Source organism: Gracilinanus agilis, chromosome 2 (genome assembly GCF_016433145.1).
Source record: "Gracilinanus agilis isolate LMUSP501 chromosome 2, AgileGrace, whole genome shotgun sequence".
Lineage (NCBI taxonomy): Eukaryota > Metazoa > Chordata > Mammalia > Didelphimorphia > Didelphidae > Gracilinanus > Gracilinanus agilis.
In genome coordinates, this window is record NC_058131.1 from 165,559,580 (window position 1) to 165,575,216 (window position 15,637).

Genomic DNA, 15,637 nt, shown 5'->3' on the forward strand with positions numbered 1-15,637 from the left:
ACTTTTCTGGCTAGATGTATGTTTTTGCAAATTTTTAACCAATCTTGATGTACTTTTTTAAACCCTTACCTTCCATCTTAGAATCAATACTATAAGAGTGGTAAAGGCTGGGCAATGGGGATTAAGTGACTTGCCCAGGGTCACGTAGGTAGGAAGTCTCTGAGGCAAGATTTGAACTCAGAACTTCTTCTCTCTGGGCCTGGCTCTCAATCCATTAAGTGGCCCAGCTGACCCTCCTAGCCAATCTTTAATTCCTAGCAGACACTGGCACAGAAACCAACTTATGTGGCAGGAGTGAACTGTATCATGTGATGAAACAATCCAAAGCTGATACAATAAATTCACTTTGAATAATATAATTTAATTTTTTTAAAGGAAATTGGGTTTTCTTGATTTTATCTGTTTTTAAACTTCAAAATTATATTATGAATCAATTTCCATATTTTTAGAGGCGTGGATAAATAACACCATTTGCTGTGTCTTTGAAAATTAAGAGCTATGATTCAAGTATTGAATCTTGGCTAAATAAATGAATGGTTAAGTTTCTACAATTTTACCACTTTCTAATCAATTGTCTTCTATTTAAATAATTGCACTGATATTAAATAAAACATGAAAAATAATATATATAGGTTCCATAAATACTCTTCTGAACACCATAATACAATGAAGCATATGACATACAAGATTTTTCCAAGAAGCTGTTAGCCAAAAAGCATAAACAATACACAATGGTTGTAACAAGGCCAGCACCCAAACACAGAGGCCCAGGCAGGCACAGCTCACCCTGGTGATTCATCAGGGTACCCACCCACTCTCCCTCTGGCTATCCCCCTTCCTCCTAACTAGAGGGTAGGAGTTTTAAAAAAAACAATGAGGGGAGGGATGAACCATAGCAATACAATCAAGGAAAAAAGGGACTACAAAAGGCTTCTAAAATTAGGAAAAGATAAAATTAGGAAAAGGCAGGCATTTGCAGAGGCCAGTGGGTCAAACTAACAGAGAAGTCCTAGAAAAGTGGGTGTGAAATGATCAACTAATAATTTGATATATGCCACTAGAACAGAATCCAATTAGCTTTTTCAGCAATTCTCTTCTATTTTTAAAGCTATAAAAAAATGTTTGAAATGAGGCTTAGGTGACAGGATTTAGACTTGGAAAGGCCCTTGTGGTTCATCTGGTCCAATCGTCTCACTTATAGAAAGTAGAAGTAAATTCTTTTACCCAGGGACACACAGGCACTAAGCTGTAGAAGTGGGATGTGGTGTTGAGTGTGAAGCTTCCAACTCCAGTTCTCTTTCTACTACCACCATGTGAGGTCTCTTTCACATTAGTTGTAGTTAACTGCCAGGCATCTGAAGATACATTTTCATCCTTGACTAACAACTTTTTCCTTAAGACTCTAAAATAAATTACATGCTACAATTATTCTCTTTTTAACTAAAGTTGTATCTACTCGAATGTATTTCTTAAGCTAAGTTGCCCTATATTCAAAGTCACTGTACTGTTTCCACTTACACAATAAGGAAATAATCTATACAGGCAAAAATCATGTAAAAGTGACATGTTTTTTATACATAAATTCAAAGAAATTTATGCTCTTTAAGCTTTTGCAAAAAGAATTCTAAACTGATTTTGCTTCCACATAGTCAGCAAAATATAACTTGTGCTCTAAATGTTTATTCATTCCAGGGAGAGTTGTACACTGTCAGTCTGGTTTTGAGTTTGCTGATAGTCATATTTCCTTGCTGTTAAAAAAAATTAAAGATAAGAGTAGTTTAGTGATATATATTATTAAAATAATAAAAGCAACTTGTCATTCTGGTAAACATTATTAAAATGCTATTAAACTAATGAGTCTCTCCACAAGGAATTAGAAATAGTTTTGAATTAAATTAGCTTAGCATGTAATTCTATTTCCTAAACGAAAACTAACCTACTTTACATTTCTCTTATTTCCTGTCATATTTCTTCAAATACAAAATAGTTTGTTCTATGCATATAAGGTTTATTTAGGATACTAATACACAGTATAATACTCATTTATAGGATACTTTATGGCCAGAAAGGCACTTTAACACATTATTTAATTTAATCCTCAGAACAGTATTACAGGATAGACAGTGTACTTTTTATCCCCCCATTTTACAGATGAGAAAAATGAGATGTCTAGAAGTAAATGGTCAAGACTACATTTTAGTAAGAAACAGATTTTTTTATATATATAAGCAAGGTGCTTTTAATTAAAATTTCATACTATTAAAGTAAAAGTTACTTCTCTTACCAAAGGTATTCAAAAATAAATTTTTTTCTTCCTACAATATTTCTGCATTAGGGCAAGTAAATAACAACCCTTTGACTACACTTTGAGCAATATGTCAACATTTTAAATGACAAGAATGAAGCAATATGTTACTTTAGATTTTGTCTGTGGCACAAAAAAAAAAAATGTCACCGAGGATGTGTATGACCAGAAAAGGAGGTAGATTAGTCATAAGGGAAGAGTAACAGATGGATGTGATGCCTAATGAATGGACAGTTTCAGTGCTTCATTGATATCCAAGGAAGATTAAAAGTATCAGCTGCTATTTGAATGTAGTGGATAGAAGGCTGAATTTGGGAGTCAGGAAGTCTAGTGAGTTAAGTCTTCTTTAAGTGTCTACTCTGCTAAGTGCCATGCTATTTGCTGGGGATAGAAAGGTAAAAACAATCCCATCCCTCAGGAAGTTCACAGTCTAACAAGAGAGACCACTTGTACAACTTGGTTCAAACAATATACAGGCAGTGTAAATGAAAGGTAATCTTTGAGGGAAGGCACTGATATTAAGGAGGCCTCGAGACACCCTCTTGCAACAGGTGGAATTTTAGTTGAGGCTTGACAGAAGCCAAAAGTGTTCCTGGCTCTGCTTCTGACTTTCTAGACTCCATCAACATGCCTCAATTGTCATTTTACCCTGGAAATTCCCTCCAGTCTGCAAGTCTGTCTGTCTGTCTGTCTGTCTCTCTCCCCTACTGCTGAGTTTTTCTTGGGGTCTCCATTTTGGGAAAGGACCTAGACTAGCTAACCTTCTCCTCAGGCTCTGCTTCTGACTCTCCAAAGTTTGATATCATGCCCTATCCCCAACCTCCTGCTCTCCCCACCACCTCTCCCCCAACATTTTCCCTTCCCTTACTCTCTGCCTTTCAGATTCCTTTTGTGTATGGTCTTCCCTTTTACTCTGTAAGCTCCTTGAAAACAAGAAACATCTTTCTTTCTAGTTGTATTTGTATTCTCAAAGTTTAGCACGGTGCTTGGCATATAGCAGACATTTTCTAAATCTCTACATTGTCTTGGAGATGAGAGTGAGAATTCCTGGCCTAGGGGATAGCCAGTGAAAAGGCATGGAGTAGGGAGATGGAATGTCATTGTGTGGTTGTATTAAAGTTGTATTTTGTTCTGGTCCCCTTGACTACCTCCATCTCCCACCTAATGAGTATACTAAATAAAGCCAGGAAAAGGGGCCACCTTCCTGCTGTTAACACCAATTAGATTATAGATTCATTAAAATAGCAGTATCTATAATGCCAACATTATTAAAAATAAAATTATACAGATTTATATTGTTAATTTGGAATAGTCTTTACCTTAAATCAAAGAAAAAAACATGTAATATACCACTTAAACATTAGAAATTCTTATTTTACTCTAACCAAGTTATTAAGAGTACTTGGTTATTGTGTTCCATATTTAAAGATGTGAACTGTTCAATTCTTTTTGCTAACTGGATACAATCCAAATGGAAAATATACTTAAGTAAATCTAGAGCTCTGAAATTGAATCACTATATAAACTTACAAATAGAATACATTTCTAATTGTTGCCTTAAACGGATTTTACTCATCGTGTCATAGAAGTTGGGCTCCGTCAAATTTTCTGACATGGGAGGTACACTGAATATTCTCATGATTTTCCTTTTATTCCTAAAACACATATTGAAAAGTAATTAGAAACATGAAAGACAATAATGTCTGTTTATGTAATATGTTGTTATTCTCATCCCTAATATTCAGAAGAAACAATTTTATATTTAAACCTGATTTCATTAAATTACTTTTTGTTCCATCAAGGGAATGGGTCATATCATTTGTGAAAGGGAAGATGGGCAGAGTGCTATTTTGGCTTCCCTTCTGGCTTAGGTATATCTGCAAAAAGTATAAAAAACACATAAGAATTTCCATTCTATAATTTAAACAAAATCTGTCCCTGGTCTTTCATCCTCATCACAGTTCATATCTCTGTAGAACTATAAGGTTTAAGGGCCTTTCTCCACAACTATGAGAAATGGGTAGCCTAAGTATTTTTTCCATTTTGCAGATGAGAAAACATAAGCTCAGAGTCTGAAGCTCAGGATCGCATTAATAAATGGCAAAGATTTCACAATTTCTTGGAGATGGCATTTTATCTGGCTGTAAAGGATGGGTAGCATTTCAACAGTTGAAGGTGAGGAAGCATAAAGCATTTTTGGTGTAGGGAACAAAGGGAACAGTGTAAGCAAAAGCAGAACTGGAACAAAGTAAATTATTTACAGGGAGGGAGAGTAGTCCAGTTTGGCAGGAGAGGAGTAAAGGGAAGTCTCTAGTATCAAGATTTCTTGAATTTGAGTCATGAGAGATTAGGCTAGAAAAAGAAATAACAATTGTTAAACTAAGTGTGGAATACAGATCCTTGCTGGTTAATGTCTGAGCCATGTGGCATGTTTTATCTAGGACAGTGCCAGCCATGCTTCCCTTTGCTCCCACCCATCTCACTAGTCATGTTACCTTCTGCAGGGCTTACCCCATCAGATCCAGAACTTCTGCCCAAGGGTCCTCCTGATCTGATTGGCTCCTTTCACCATTACTCTAATATTACAAACAAAATAACCCTTCCTAGCCACCATACCCCTCTATCTTATTTCTCTATTAGAACAGAAATTCCTCAAGGGTAGGAAATGTCTTTGCTTTTATATTTTTATTCTTAGTGCTTGGTACATAGTAAGTGCTCAATAAATATTTTTTAATTTATTCATTCATGATATTTAAACCCATAAAGATTACATTCTAATGAAAAGAAACAATTCATATGGGGGTGTCCTGGCCAGGAAAGAATGTTTTAATTTAGGAAGTCAGAGGGATGGTGAGGAGAATGACAGGGTAGGCAAATCTTTTCCAGAAGCAATGGTAATATTGATATGATATGATTATCAATCAATGGCATTGTAGATTAATTTCCCATATCAAGAGTTTAAAAGTGCCGTAACCCACATCATTTTAACAGATCGAGGTCTTATGCTGTCCAATTTTCACATCTTTTCTGATGGTTTCAGAAACTTACCTTCTGGCATACATGAAAAGGCCAAAGCTAACAAGAATCACTATCAGGTACACATTAGTGGCTTCATTCCAGGCTTCATGAACAGTATAATCAATAGAACCATCATCTCCCATCACTCCATAACCTCCAGCCATAATACTACAATAGAAAAAAGAAATTACATTTTCTTATGGCTATGTTGTTAGGCCTAACCACTTAACTAAACTCTACACTTAATTTTTTTTTATTCCCAACTTTCAAAGACCTGTCCCCAAGGTTCTGGCTTCTCTGAGCAACATCGTAGTCAGAACCCTATTGTTTTGTCTGTTCTTTTAAAAGTACCCTGATGCCTTCAACTTCATTGTTTGTCATTAGTGAGATTTAGATGACTAGGAAAGTGACATAGGCTTAAGGATCTCTGACACTGCCTTCATGACACAAGACAAGTTGTTTAGTCACCCAAGGTCTCAATGACTTCATTTATAAAATGAAGAATTTGGACTAGATGACCTCTGAGACCCTTCCAACTTTGATCTTATCATCCTTATGATACTAAGATACCCTCTGGGATCCCTTCCAGGTCTATATCTATTTGCTTATGATCTCCCCATTCTTATAATTATTATTTTTTAAACCCTTATCTTCTGTCTTAGAACTGATACTAAGTATCAGTTCTAAGGCAGAAGAGTGGTAAAGGGTTAGCAATTGGGGTTGTGACTTGCCCACAGTCACACAGGAAGTATCTTAGGCCATATTTGAATCCAGGACCTCATGTCTCAAAGCCTAGTTCTGTGATATTGGAAATTTGGGGTCCTTGAACTTAATATTGAGGTCTCTGGTATAAACTTCCTGTGGACATTTAGGGGACTTGAAAACTATATTTCCCGTGATTCCTCTTGTGTAATACAGGTGGGCAGGAAGTATATAATTATGTAGACAGAGGTATAAAGCCTCAGAACTTGATTGGGAAGCTCTCTTTCCTAGGCAGCCAGGGGGGAAGGTATGACAGGGCATTTGAATTAGATCTTAGCAGGCACGTGGTTTTCTTAATTATCAATATGGATTACAATAAAACCTTAATATTTTAAAATATATCCTTTTATATTAATTTTATTTGTAACAGTTCTCAATCCATTGAGCCATTTAGCTGCCTCCTTATAATTCTTAATTCATTATCTAAACCTCTCTTTTGCACTTATAACATTTTTGCCTGTTATACTTATTTGGAATATATTATTCCCTCAAAATAAATTTTAAGTTCTCTGAAGTTAGAATATATTGCTTTTCATTTTTGTCCCTTTAACATTTAATATGAGGAATGCATACATGCTAGGTTCTTAATAAATTAATGCTTAAATAAATATTTAATTCAAATGTGTCTTCCACTCAGAGGAAATATCTTCACTATGTGATATTCTCCACTAAAAATAAGTGCAATTAACAGCTCTTATCCAAATCAAATGAAAAATTAAACAAGTCAACAGTTTTAATTAAATCCTTCCCTAAAGAAGAATACTGTTGAATAGTATAAACTGGAATTTTTTTTCCATAAAATATTTTAATCTTATGGTAGTTCATCTAATATGAACACCAAGAGAAAAAGGGTTAAGATTGAACAGGTAATAACTGCTACTACAGATAAGAGATTCATTTTCTGATACTAAGGAGAATATCTAGAATGTCCAAGAAGTCCTTTTGCAATTTTCTTTACATTGCCTAAAGCAATGGAAGTACTGTATGGATTAATATTCCACTAGATCAGTGATGGGCAAACTTTTTAAAGAGGGGGCCAAAGGAAAGGAAATGCTCCTCTGTCAGTCTGTTTTTAAGGCAACTCTTTTCAAGTTTCATTGTATTGTATCCTGCTCATTGCATTTGTCAGATTAAGAATAATGTCAGGCTGCCAGATAGAACATTTCAGGGGGCCGCATCTGGCCCGCAGGCTGTAGTTTGCCCATCACTGCACTATATGAATCTTAACAGTTTTAACTTCTTCCAAATTTTCAAAATGGCCCATTTAGTGTAATTCACCAATGCGGCTTTTGACTTAGAAAGTTTTATTTACTAAGTGCTGGGTCTGTTTCTTTTCCTTTAGCTTGTACCTTATGTGAGTGAAATTTCTCAAAACCTGTTCTTAACCATAGAACATTTAGGAATAGTGATGTTCACATGGCACTGTAAGGTTTTTCGGAGCATTTCTCATGCATTTTCCTTTGATGTTCACAGCCTATAAGTACCATAGCTATTATTATTATTTATCTCTTAAAGATGAGAAAACTGAGGCTCAGAAAGATTAGGTCACTGCTGTGATCATGTGACTAAGTGCCAGAGGCTGGAGACAAGAGGAACCTTGGCTTCTCTGGACTCTTAAAATTTCTCAAGCCTAACATTTCTATTGCTAAATCAAACTTCCTCATTTAAAACTCACCTAATGTTTTTGGATGTACTGTATTAGTTTAAATCCATTGGCTACTATGAAAGGTTAAGTCTAACTTAGTTAAATTTAGTGTTGGGTATGTAAGCACTTACTTCAAAATAAATTTGCATCTTGATATGTATGTAGATAAGTTCTCTGGAAATTAGCCAGAGGGAAAACAGAGCACTAGGCCTGGAGTCAGGAACAAGTTCAAATTTGGCCTCAGAAATTGTATGTCTATGTAACCTTTTTCTCAGTTTCCTCATTTATGTGTGGGAATAATAATTGCAACTACCAGTTGTGAAAATCAAATGAGATCACTGTAAAGTGCTTAGCACAGTGCTTGGCACACAGTAAACTCTATAAATGTAAGTTAGTAGTAGTAGTAAATAAAAAAAATGTGGACTTCAGAGATGTCATACCCACTTATTATGTAATACACATCTGTGTTAATAACTACTTAGTCTTCAGAACTTTGGCTGTGGATTTTCTTCTGAATAGAAGCAAAATGGGTTTTTTCTTTTAAAAAAATCTTTTTAAGTGGGAAGGAAGTCATAAAGTGTCTTAGTTGATTGGGATTTGGCTGATGCATTGTTATGAATCTGTTTAAATTCCTTGATTTAAACTGCAGAGCTTATATTTGTGGAGTTTGAGATGTGCATGGGACATCCACACAAAGATGTCTAGCAAGTATTTCTAAGATGTGGAACCAGAAGTTGAGGGAGATTAGGTGGAACCAGATATTTGGGAGTCATCCGCCTAGAAAAGATAACTGAACTGAAAAGCCCATTAGCCTTTTAAAATTAGCAAAGACTCTAGAGAAAAGAGCCCTGGACACAGCTTTAGAGGACTTGGACCTTAGAAAAGGGAGTTTCAAGAGTCTTGAAAAGAAAGCTAAAAGGAAATTAGACTGAAGGAGGGCATTGCTACAAAAGTCAAAAGCAAGAGGATACTTAGGAGGGGGTAGCAGAGATCAAAAAGTCTGAGAACTGAGAAAAGGCCCCACTGCAATAACCTGCTAGTGGGTCTGCCTTTCTCAGGTCTTTTCCCATTCCAATCCTTCCTCTACACAGTTATCCAATAGAACTTCCTAAAGCACAAGCCTGATCACATCACCCATTTTCAATAAACTCCAGGCAATCCTTACCTTCAGGACTAAATACAAAATACTTTTTTTGGCTTAAAAAAACCTTCAAAACCTGACTCCTTCAAACCTTTCCAGTCTTCTTATCTCTTACTCTCGCCCTCCCCACCCCCCAACTTTATCCAGTTAACACTGGCCTTTTTGCTATTTGTCAAAAAAGACATTCCAGGGGGTAGCTAGGTGGATTGAGAGCCAGGCCTAGAGATGGGAGGTTCTGGTTTCAAATCTGACCTCAGACACTTCCTAGCTGTGTGACCCTGGGCAAGTCACTTAACCCCCATTGCCTAGCCCTTACCACTCTTCTGCCTTGGAACCAATTCCAAGACAGAAGGTAAGGGTTTTAAAAAAAGACATTTCATTTCCCAACTCAGTGCCTTTTTCACTGGCTGACCCCCAGCCTGGAATTCCTTTCCTTCTCATCTCCACTTCCTGGCTTCCTTCAAGTCCCAACTAGAATCTCACCTTTTACAAGAAGCCTTTCTCAATCCCTCTTAATACTACTGTTTTCCTTACATGATTTTCTCCAATTGATCCTGTCTATATTTTGTTTATGCAAACATAATTTTAACTTACATGTTGCTTCTCTCTGCTCCTGGAGAATAGGAAAGGCCTTTTGCTTTACATTGTATTCTGAGCTCTTAGTACAGTGCCTAGCACAGAATAAGTGCTTAAATACCTGATTGATTTATTGACTGATTTATAAAACTTATCCCATATTTGTAGGACATGATCTGAATCAACTCTTCTGGATAGTTATGATGAAAATTTTTGCACTGATTTTTAGGCCACAGACTCAGATTGTTTCCTAAGTTATAATGGGGTTCATGATCTGAGTTGGTGGATGAAGTACTATCACTGAAGAAATGACCTTGGGCAAGTCACAACCTGGTCCCTTTCCTTATCTGTTCAATTAAAGGATTAGACTTGATGATTTCAAAGGTCTCTTCCAGCTCTAAATCCTATTACTCTATAGTGCTTTATTTTTTCTCACCAACCCTGCAACAAGAGTAGAACAAGTATTTTAAATTCTATATTAGAAATGAGGAAACAGGATAAAAAAAGTAATTCATTGTCAGTCAAGGAACTAGAAGGCAGCAGAGCCAGACTTAAGTCTTCTGATTCTTAGTCCAGCATTTTTTCTACTCCATTAATTTGGCCTTCAAACACATTCTTGTATAGTCCTCATTGTGATTAATGATATGCATTATTAATGAGATGACTAACTGCCAGAAGTATGGGGCTGTGACCTTGGTACAGAATAATACTAAATGATGGACCCTGACCCCAACCAGCTGAGCCAGCTACATACACAAGCAACTGTTGTGTGGTTATGGCACACCACCATAGGCTTCAACTCTAGTTACCGGGCAAGAAGTCCAAGGGCATTTGTTCCAGTGGCACTCACCTAGCCAGTTAATGTTTCAATGAGATTCCTGATAGACTAGTTATGATTAGAATGTCATTTCGGACTCTATGGTACCAAATGACCTTTGTCACAAACTGTTCTTAGTGAAGGACTGCTCTGATGACAACTGTAATTATCCAGGTAAAAATCTGATAAGGTCACAATGAAATGGCATAAAACAATGTAGTCAAAATATAGCTTTTTGGGGGTAGTTAGGTAGCACAGTAGATAAGCCTGCCAGGCCTAGAGTTTGGAGGACTTGGGTTCAGATATGGCCTCAGATAACTTCCTACTTGTGTGACTCTAAGCAAGTCACTTAACCCCAATGTAGCAATTTTAAGAATGCAAGGGTTAATGAATTTCACGGTTAGGACAAGTCAATTAAATGATTCTACCATTTGACTCTAATACCTGATTATGGGTCCCAGAAACAAAAAATTTTCAGGTAGAGGTTTTGTATTTGATATAAAGAATTTTAAGCTTATGAGATGAAAGGCACTAGAAAGGATTAATGTGTAATTTATCTTGTTAATCTTATGAATAAAGGAAAAATTTCCAAGACCTTCCTTTTTGTCTCAGGACCCCAAACATAAACCTTTACAGTTTTGTAATGTAACTCCAAATTTTCAAGACCTTTGAGTTCTTATAATAAGTGAAGAAATGTAGGAAAAAAAGGCTGAGGTGGAAGGGAAAATTTAGCAGGGAAAGATTAAAAAAAGTCTAAAATTAAGGTGTCTCTCAATGTAGGGCTAGGAAGGAAATTCCTAACAGTAGCATTCCCTGGGTTTCAAAAAATAAATAACTGAAATCAATTTTGAGTTATGCAACTTCATTCTTTTTAAAAAATTCCTCCAAAATCAAGAAGTCTTTTTAAGATATGAGAACTGGAAGGAACGGTGGAGTTCATCTAGAGCAGCTCTCCTCATTTAGTAGACTGAGGAAAGTGAGGCTTTAACTCTCCAGTTTGCATTGGAAATGTTAGTAGTCAATTTTTTTTTCAAAATTTCCCCTAAAATTTAAAGATTTGATATGATCACCATGGGAACACAATATAGTAGACAAACTGGGCAAGTGATTCAACCTCTCAGTGTTTGAGGTAGTCATCTAAAAATGTAAGTGGCAAAGATACCACCAGACCAAGAGAATTTTCTTACCTGGGAGAACATTGACATCATAATTGCTATCGCTAGCAGAGAAATCTAAGAACTCTTGTGATTCCTGGCTAATTTTAAGAGTAAGATCAATAAGGAAATTTGCCCTATTACCCAAAAATTTCACCGTTAAAAAAGTGGTAAGTGAAGCTAAGGTGAAAAGAGAAGAGAAGGGAAAGGAAGACGGGAGAAGAGTTTACTAGAGAGGAACAGAACAAAGGAGAAGGATAAGAAAAAGGCAGAAAGGTTTATAGAGATCTAGAAGGAACCTTAGGGCCCATCCAATATCCTCTTTTTTTTTTTTCCGGATGAGGAAATGGGAGGCCTAGGGAAGTTAAATGACTTTCCTAAGGGAGGAAAGAAGTAGAGGGTGAGGTGAGGGTAAGTAAGGATCACTCAATTAGTAAATGTCCCAGGCTGAATTCGGACTCGGGTCTTCCTGAATTTGGGTCCACTTTATCCACTGCATCATCTAACTCTACCCACAGTGCCAATTTATTTTAAGAGGTAAGAACCTGAATCCAAAGACATGCATAAATGGGATCGGAAGTGGATTTGAACTCAGGCTTCACCCTCCCATTTTCCCCTAAAACAGGATGGTGAGAAGAGAAGAAAAGAAAGGGGACTGAGGTGGGAGAGGGGTGAGAAGAGGAATAAGATAAGGGAGCAGAAGCACTGGGACAAAGGGGCTGGAACAGAGAGGGGAAAGCGGGTGGGTAGAAGGAGAGTGAGAAGAGAGAGTAGAGAAAGAGAAAAGAATAGGGGAAAGGGGAGGGAGCGGGGAGAGGAGGCGGGGAGAGCAGGCGTAGGGGGTGTGGTCTGCGGCCGGTGACGCGCAAAAGGAAGAGAAGGGAGGGGAGAGCATGGTAGTGGGATAAGTGGGGAACGGCTCCAACTCACGATCGGGAGGCGGCCCCGGGGCCAGCGCCTCGTCCCGCTCCTGGCTTTTTTACCCCTAGCTTGGGACTTGGCGCACAGGAACTGCCTAGACTTGGCGGCCCCGGCCGACCTCTACCGTCGTCATTTCCTGCCGGCCCGTCTGTTTCCGGAGAGGAGGAGAAGCCCGATATAGATTGATATCACCTATATCTATCTATAGCCTATACGTTAGGGTTTTTTTTTCCTTGTTTTGTTCTTGTTTTTTTCCTTTTCCTCCCAATTTTTGACCGGGACAGAAGCTGCGGCCCCAGTGCCGCCTTCGGGAGCGTGAGTGGACCCGGGTTCCCCTCCCCCTTCAGACGCGTCACTGCCCCGCCCCCTCTGGAGACCCCCGCCCCCTCGCTCCCCTTCCCGGACTCGAGGGGGGGGGTCTTCGTTAATGGTCTCGCTGGAAGTGCGCATGTCCACCAGCGACCACCCCACCCCCCCACCCCCCAACACCGTCCCTTCCTCCTCCTGCTCCCCTCCCTTTGAGCCTCGGGCTCTTGGGGTGGAGAGGGGAAGTGAGGACCCCTTTCTAGAGACCAAGCCCTCCTTAGAGGGTGTCCTCCTTCGCGGGTAGGTGGAGCCGCGGCCCCGCCCCTCTGTTTAGCGCGCCCCTTTTTCTCTACTCGAGGGTCCTGCTCGCCTGGCCTCCCATTGCGTGCCCTTCAGCCCAAGAACAAGTTAGCGGGGGCTGGGGGGACTCTCAAACCCCGTCTCAATGGAGGGTGCGAGGTGGGGGGTGGGGCTTGGGGGCTCCTCTCCCTTTGAGGTGAAGGGGGCGGGGCTTGCGAGCGCTCTTCCTTCTCCCTTATCGGGAGATGACGCGGGGGGCGGAGCTTTCCAGCCCCTTCCCCTCTCCTTCCTTTCCTCCTCCTCCTTCCTCCCCTCCCCGGTAGGTGGGGGGAGCGGCGCCCTGGGTGTGGGCGGAGGATCCAAGGCCAGGCGCGGTCTCGGTCCGGCTGCCCAGCTAGATCGGACCACGTGCGCAGCGGGCTCCCTGGCGTTAGGCTGGAAAGGTTGACAGCTGGTGCGGCCCTGGCCCTTTCCTCGAGGGTGAGCTCTGGAGCCCCTGGTGCGAGTGGAAAGGTTAGGGTTGGGAAAAGGTGGAAGGTTTGAGGGTGTTCCACGCGTGGGTGGGAAAAGGAGCGTGGTCGGTCGGACTCAAGATTAAGCAGTCAAAACGCCAACTTTTTTTCAGTGGGGGAGGGGACGGATGAAAAAACATCGTAGTTGTCTTGTAATGTTGAAGGGATACTACTTGTTTTCCAGACCAATGGCTTTCATTTTCTTGCCCCCAGTTTGCAAATTCTGTTTCTTCACTTCCCTACGAATCGTTGGGATGGAGAATGAGAAATGGTATAGGGTCGTGCTGTGGTCAGCTTCCTGTAGTGATTGGCAGTTGAAGTAAATGTTGGGAAAGTTTTACAGTTTGATAAAGTAATTTTTTTTCTTTTGGTGGCTTATGGTTCTCATTTTAAGGGCAGTGAGAAATTTTTATAGGTTTTACCAATTATATTGAAGCATTAAGATCTAAATGGTTAGGGCAGCTTTGCCAATAAACACTGACTCAAAGTGGCTAATAGTTTGGTTGAGCAAAAAAGGTAGTAAATTGCTGCGTTAATAGAATGCTAATTATGTTGTGGTTACTGCTGGAGGAGTAAATCGACAAATACATAATAGATAGGTAGCTAGAGTTGATTTTTAAAATGCATACAGAAGCCAGCTTCCTCCACATATTTGTTGGACCAGTAAATTAAATGTGAAGAAATTTCAGTGCTAATGATTTTATAAGTTATAAATAACTGATTTGTATGAATAGAGTCAAAACAAAGGTTGGAAAAAATCAGGAAGTCTTTAATGATAACTCCTGACAGTAATCTTATAGATGCTAAATATTGGGGGAATGCTAATTTTTCAGAGTTCATTATCATATTTTAAAATTATCATTTTATTATTTAAAGCTGGTATTAGTATCTCATAAATAGGAATTATTCAACTGCACCTCAACTATCCTCACGGTTCTGTGGCCTAATTGCATTAAGTTAGTCACCCCATGTGCAGCGTGTGATTGTATAATGGAAAAAGCTAGGCCAGATGGCATGGTAGCCTCTGCTTAAATCTTACTCTTTTGATTTTCTGGGCCACAAAATTCATTTCCTAATTAAATCTAATTAGCTGGCAAAAGAATATTTTAACACAAAACCCAGGAAATAAAGTATGCTGATAGTATTGGCATTTTATCTTAGGTACTTAGAGGTGGTTTAGGCATATTGGATATTGTTGACATAGATACATTGTAGATGTTCTAATTTTCCTTTAAGCATCTTACTGAGTGTTCAGTTTCATAACTTCCTTATTTTAATTTGGTTTAATATCCTTTTAAAAATCAGTGAGGTAACTAAAGTTTAATGACTCATTTAGGGACAGTTGATTCAAATTAATATTAATTTGGTACTTACAAATTCAGAGAGTGGTATGGTTTGGGAGTTTGTGTCTTGTGAGGATGGAAGATGACTGATCTGAAGTAAGCTCCAGTAGAAGATGAGAGAGAATGGAAAGACTTGATTCTCTTGATCCATTTTCATGTATTTATTCCAAGGTTCTATCCTGAGTCTTTTTTTCTCCCTTTACATTTTCTTTTTTGGTCTCAAGTCATCTGGTCCCATAGAGTCAACTATCATTTCTGGGCAGCTGATTCTCAAATCTACATATCCAGCCCTCCTATCTCTGCTGAACTCCAGTTCCACCTACCCTTTTTGCCTGCTGGATATTTGGTGGAGATGTCTAAAATAGAACTCATCTCTTCCCCCAAACCATTCCTTCTCCTAACTTCCCTATTTGTGCTGAGGGCATCATTATACTTATATAGTCATACAGCCTCATAACTTCCAAGTCATTGTCTGTCTCTTCATTTTCCCTCACCACCTGTATCCAACAGTTGCCAAGCCTAGACATTTCTAGCTTGTCCACATATCACTTCCCCTCATGAAATCGGTGTTGAGCCAAATTGTCCCACTTGCTATTCCTGGTACATAACATTCCATCTTCTTTTTCTGTTCCTTTGCAGAGTCTGTTGCCCTTTCCTGGAGCTCTTGTCCTTTCTCACCTCCACCTCTGAGCCCCCATCTCTCTCAATTGATAGTATCTGCTCACCCCAAATCTCTTTGTATTAATTTAGCATGTATCCCATATTTTCAATGAACATTTTCTATTCTTTCCACACCTCCCTCCCCATATAAGTTTCTTAAGCGTGGAGACTTGTTCT

The 15,637-nt window shown here is 38.9% G+C and overlaps 1 protein-coding gene across 1 annotated transcript; it reads right to left on the reverse strand.

Moving 5' to 3' along the window:
* Positions 1 to 389: 389 nt before the first annotated feature.
* Positions 390 to 12,698, reverse strand: SMIM19 (small integral membrane protein 19). Its single transcript, XM_044660839.1, has 4 exons — positions 12,349 to 12,698; positions 5,354 to 5,491; positions 3,836 to 3,960; positions 390 to 1,748 (listed from the first exon to the last, which is right to left on the reverse strand). Exons 2-4 carry the CDS (start codon positions 5,485 to 5,487, stop codon positions 1,684 to 1,686), a joined length of 324 nt encoding a protein of 107 aa, XP_044516774.1. The 5' UTR covers positions 5,488 to 5,491; positions 12,349 to 12,698; the 3' UTR covers positions 390 to 1,683.
* Positions 12,699 to 15,637: the final 2,939 nt, after the last annotated feature.

Excerpts from the sequence above, each read along its gene's own strand:
- SMIM19 (XM_044660839.1), bottom strand. The coding sequence starts at position 5,487 with ATGGCTGGAGGTTATGGAGTGATGGGAGATGATGGTTCTATTGATTAT. Across the intron at positions 3,961-5,353 it reads CTTTTCATGTATGCCAGAAG|GAATAAAAGGAAAATCATGA; the intron begins GTAAGTTTCTGA and ends TATGTGTTTTAG. Across the intron at positions 1,749-3,835 it reads ATTAGAAATGTATTCTATTT|CAAGGAAATATGACTATCAG; the intron begins GTAAGTTTATAT and ends TTTTTTTAACAG.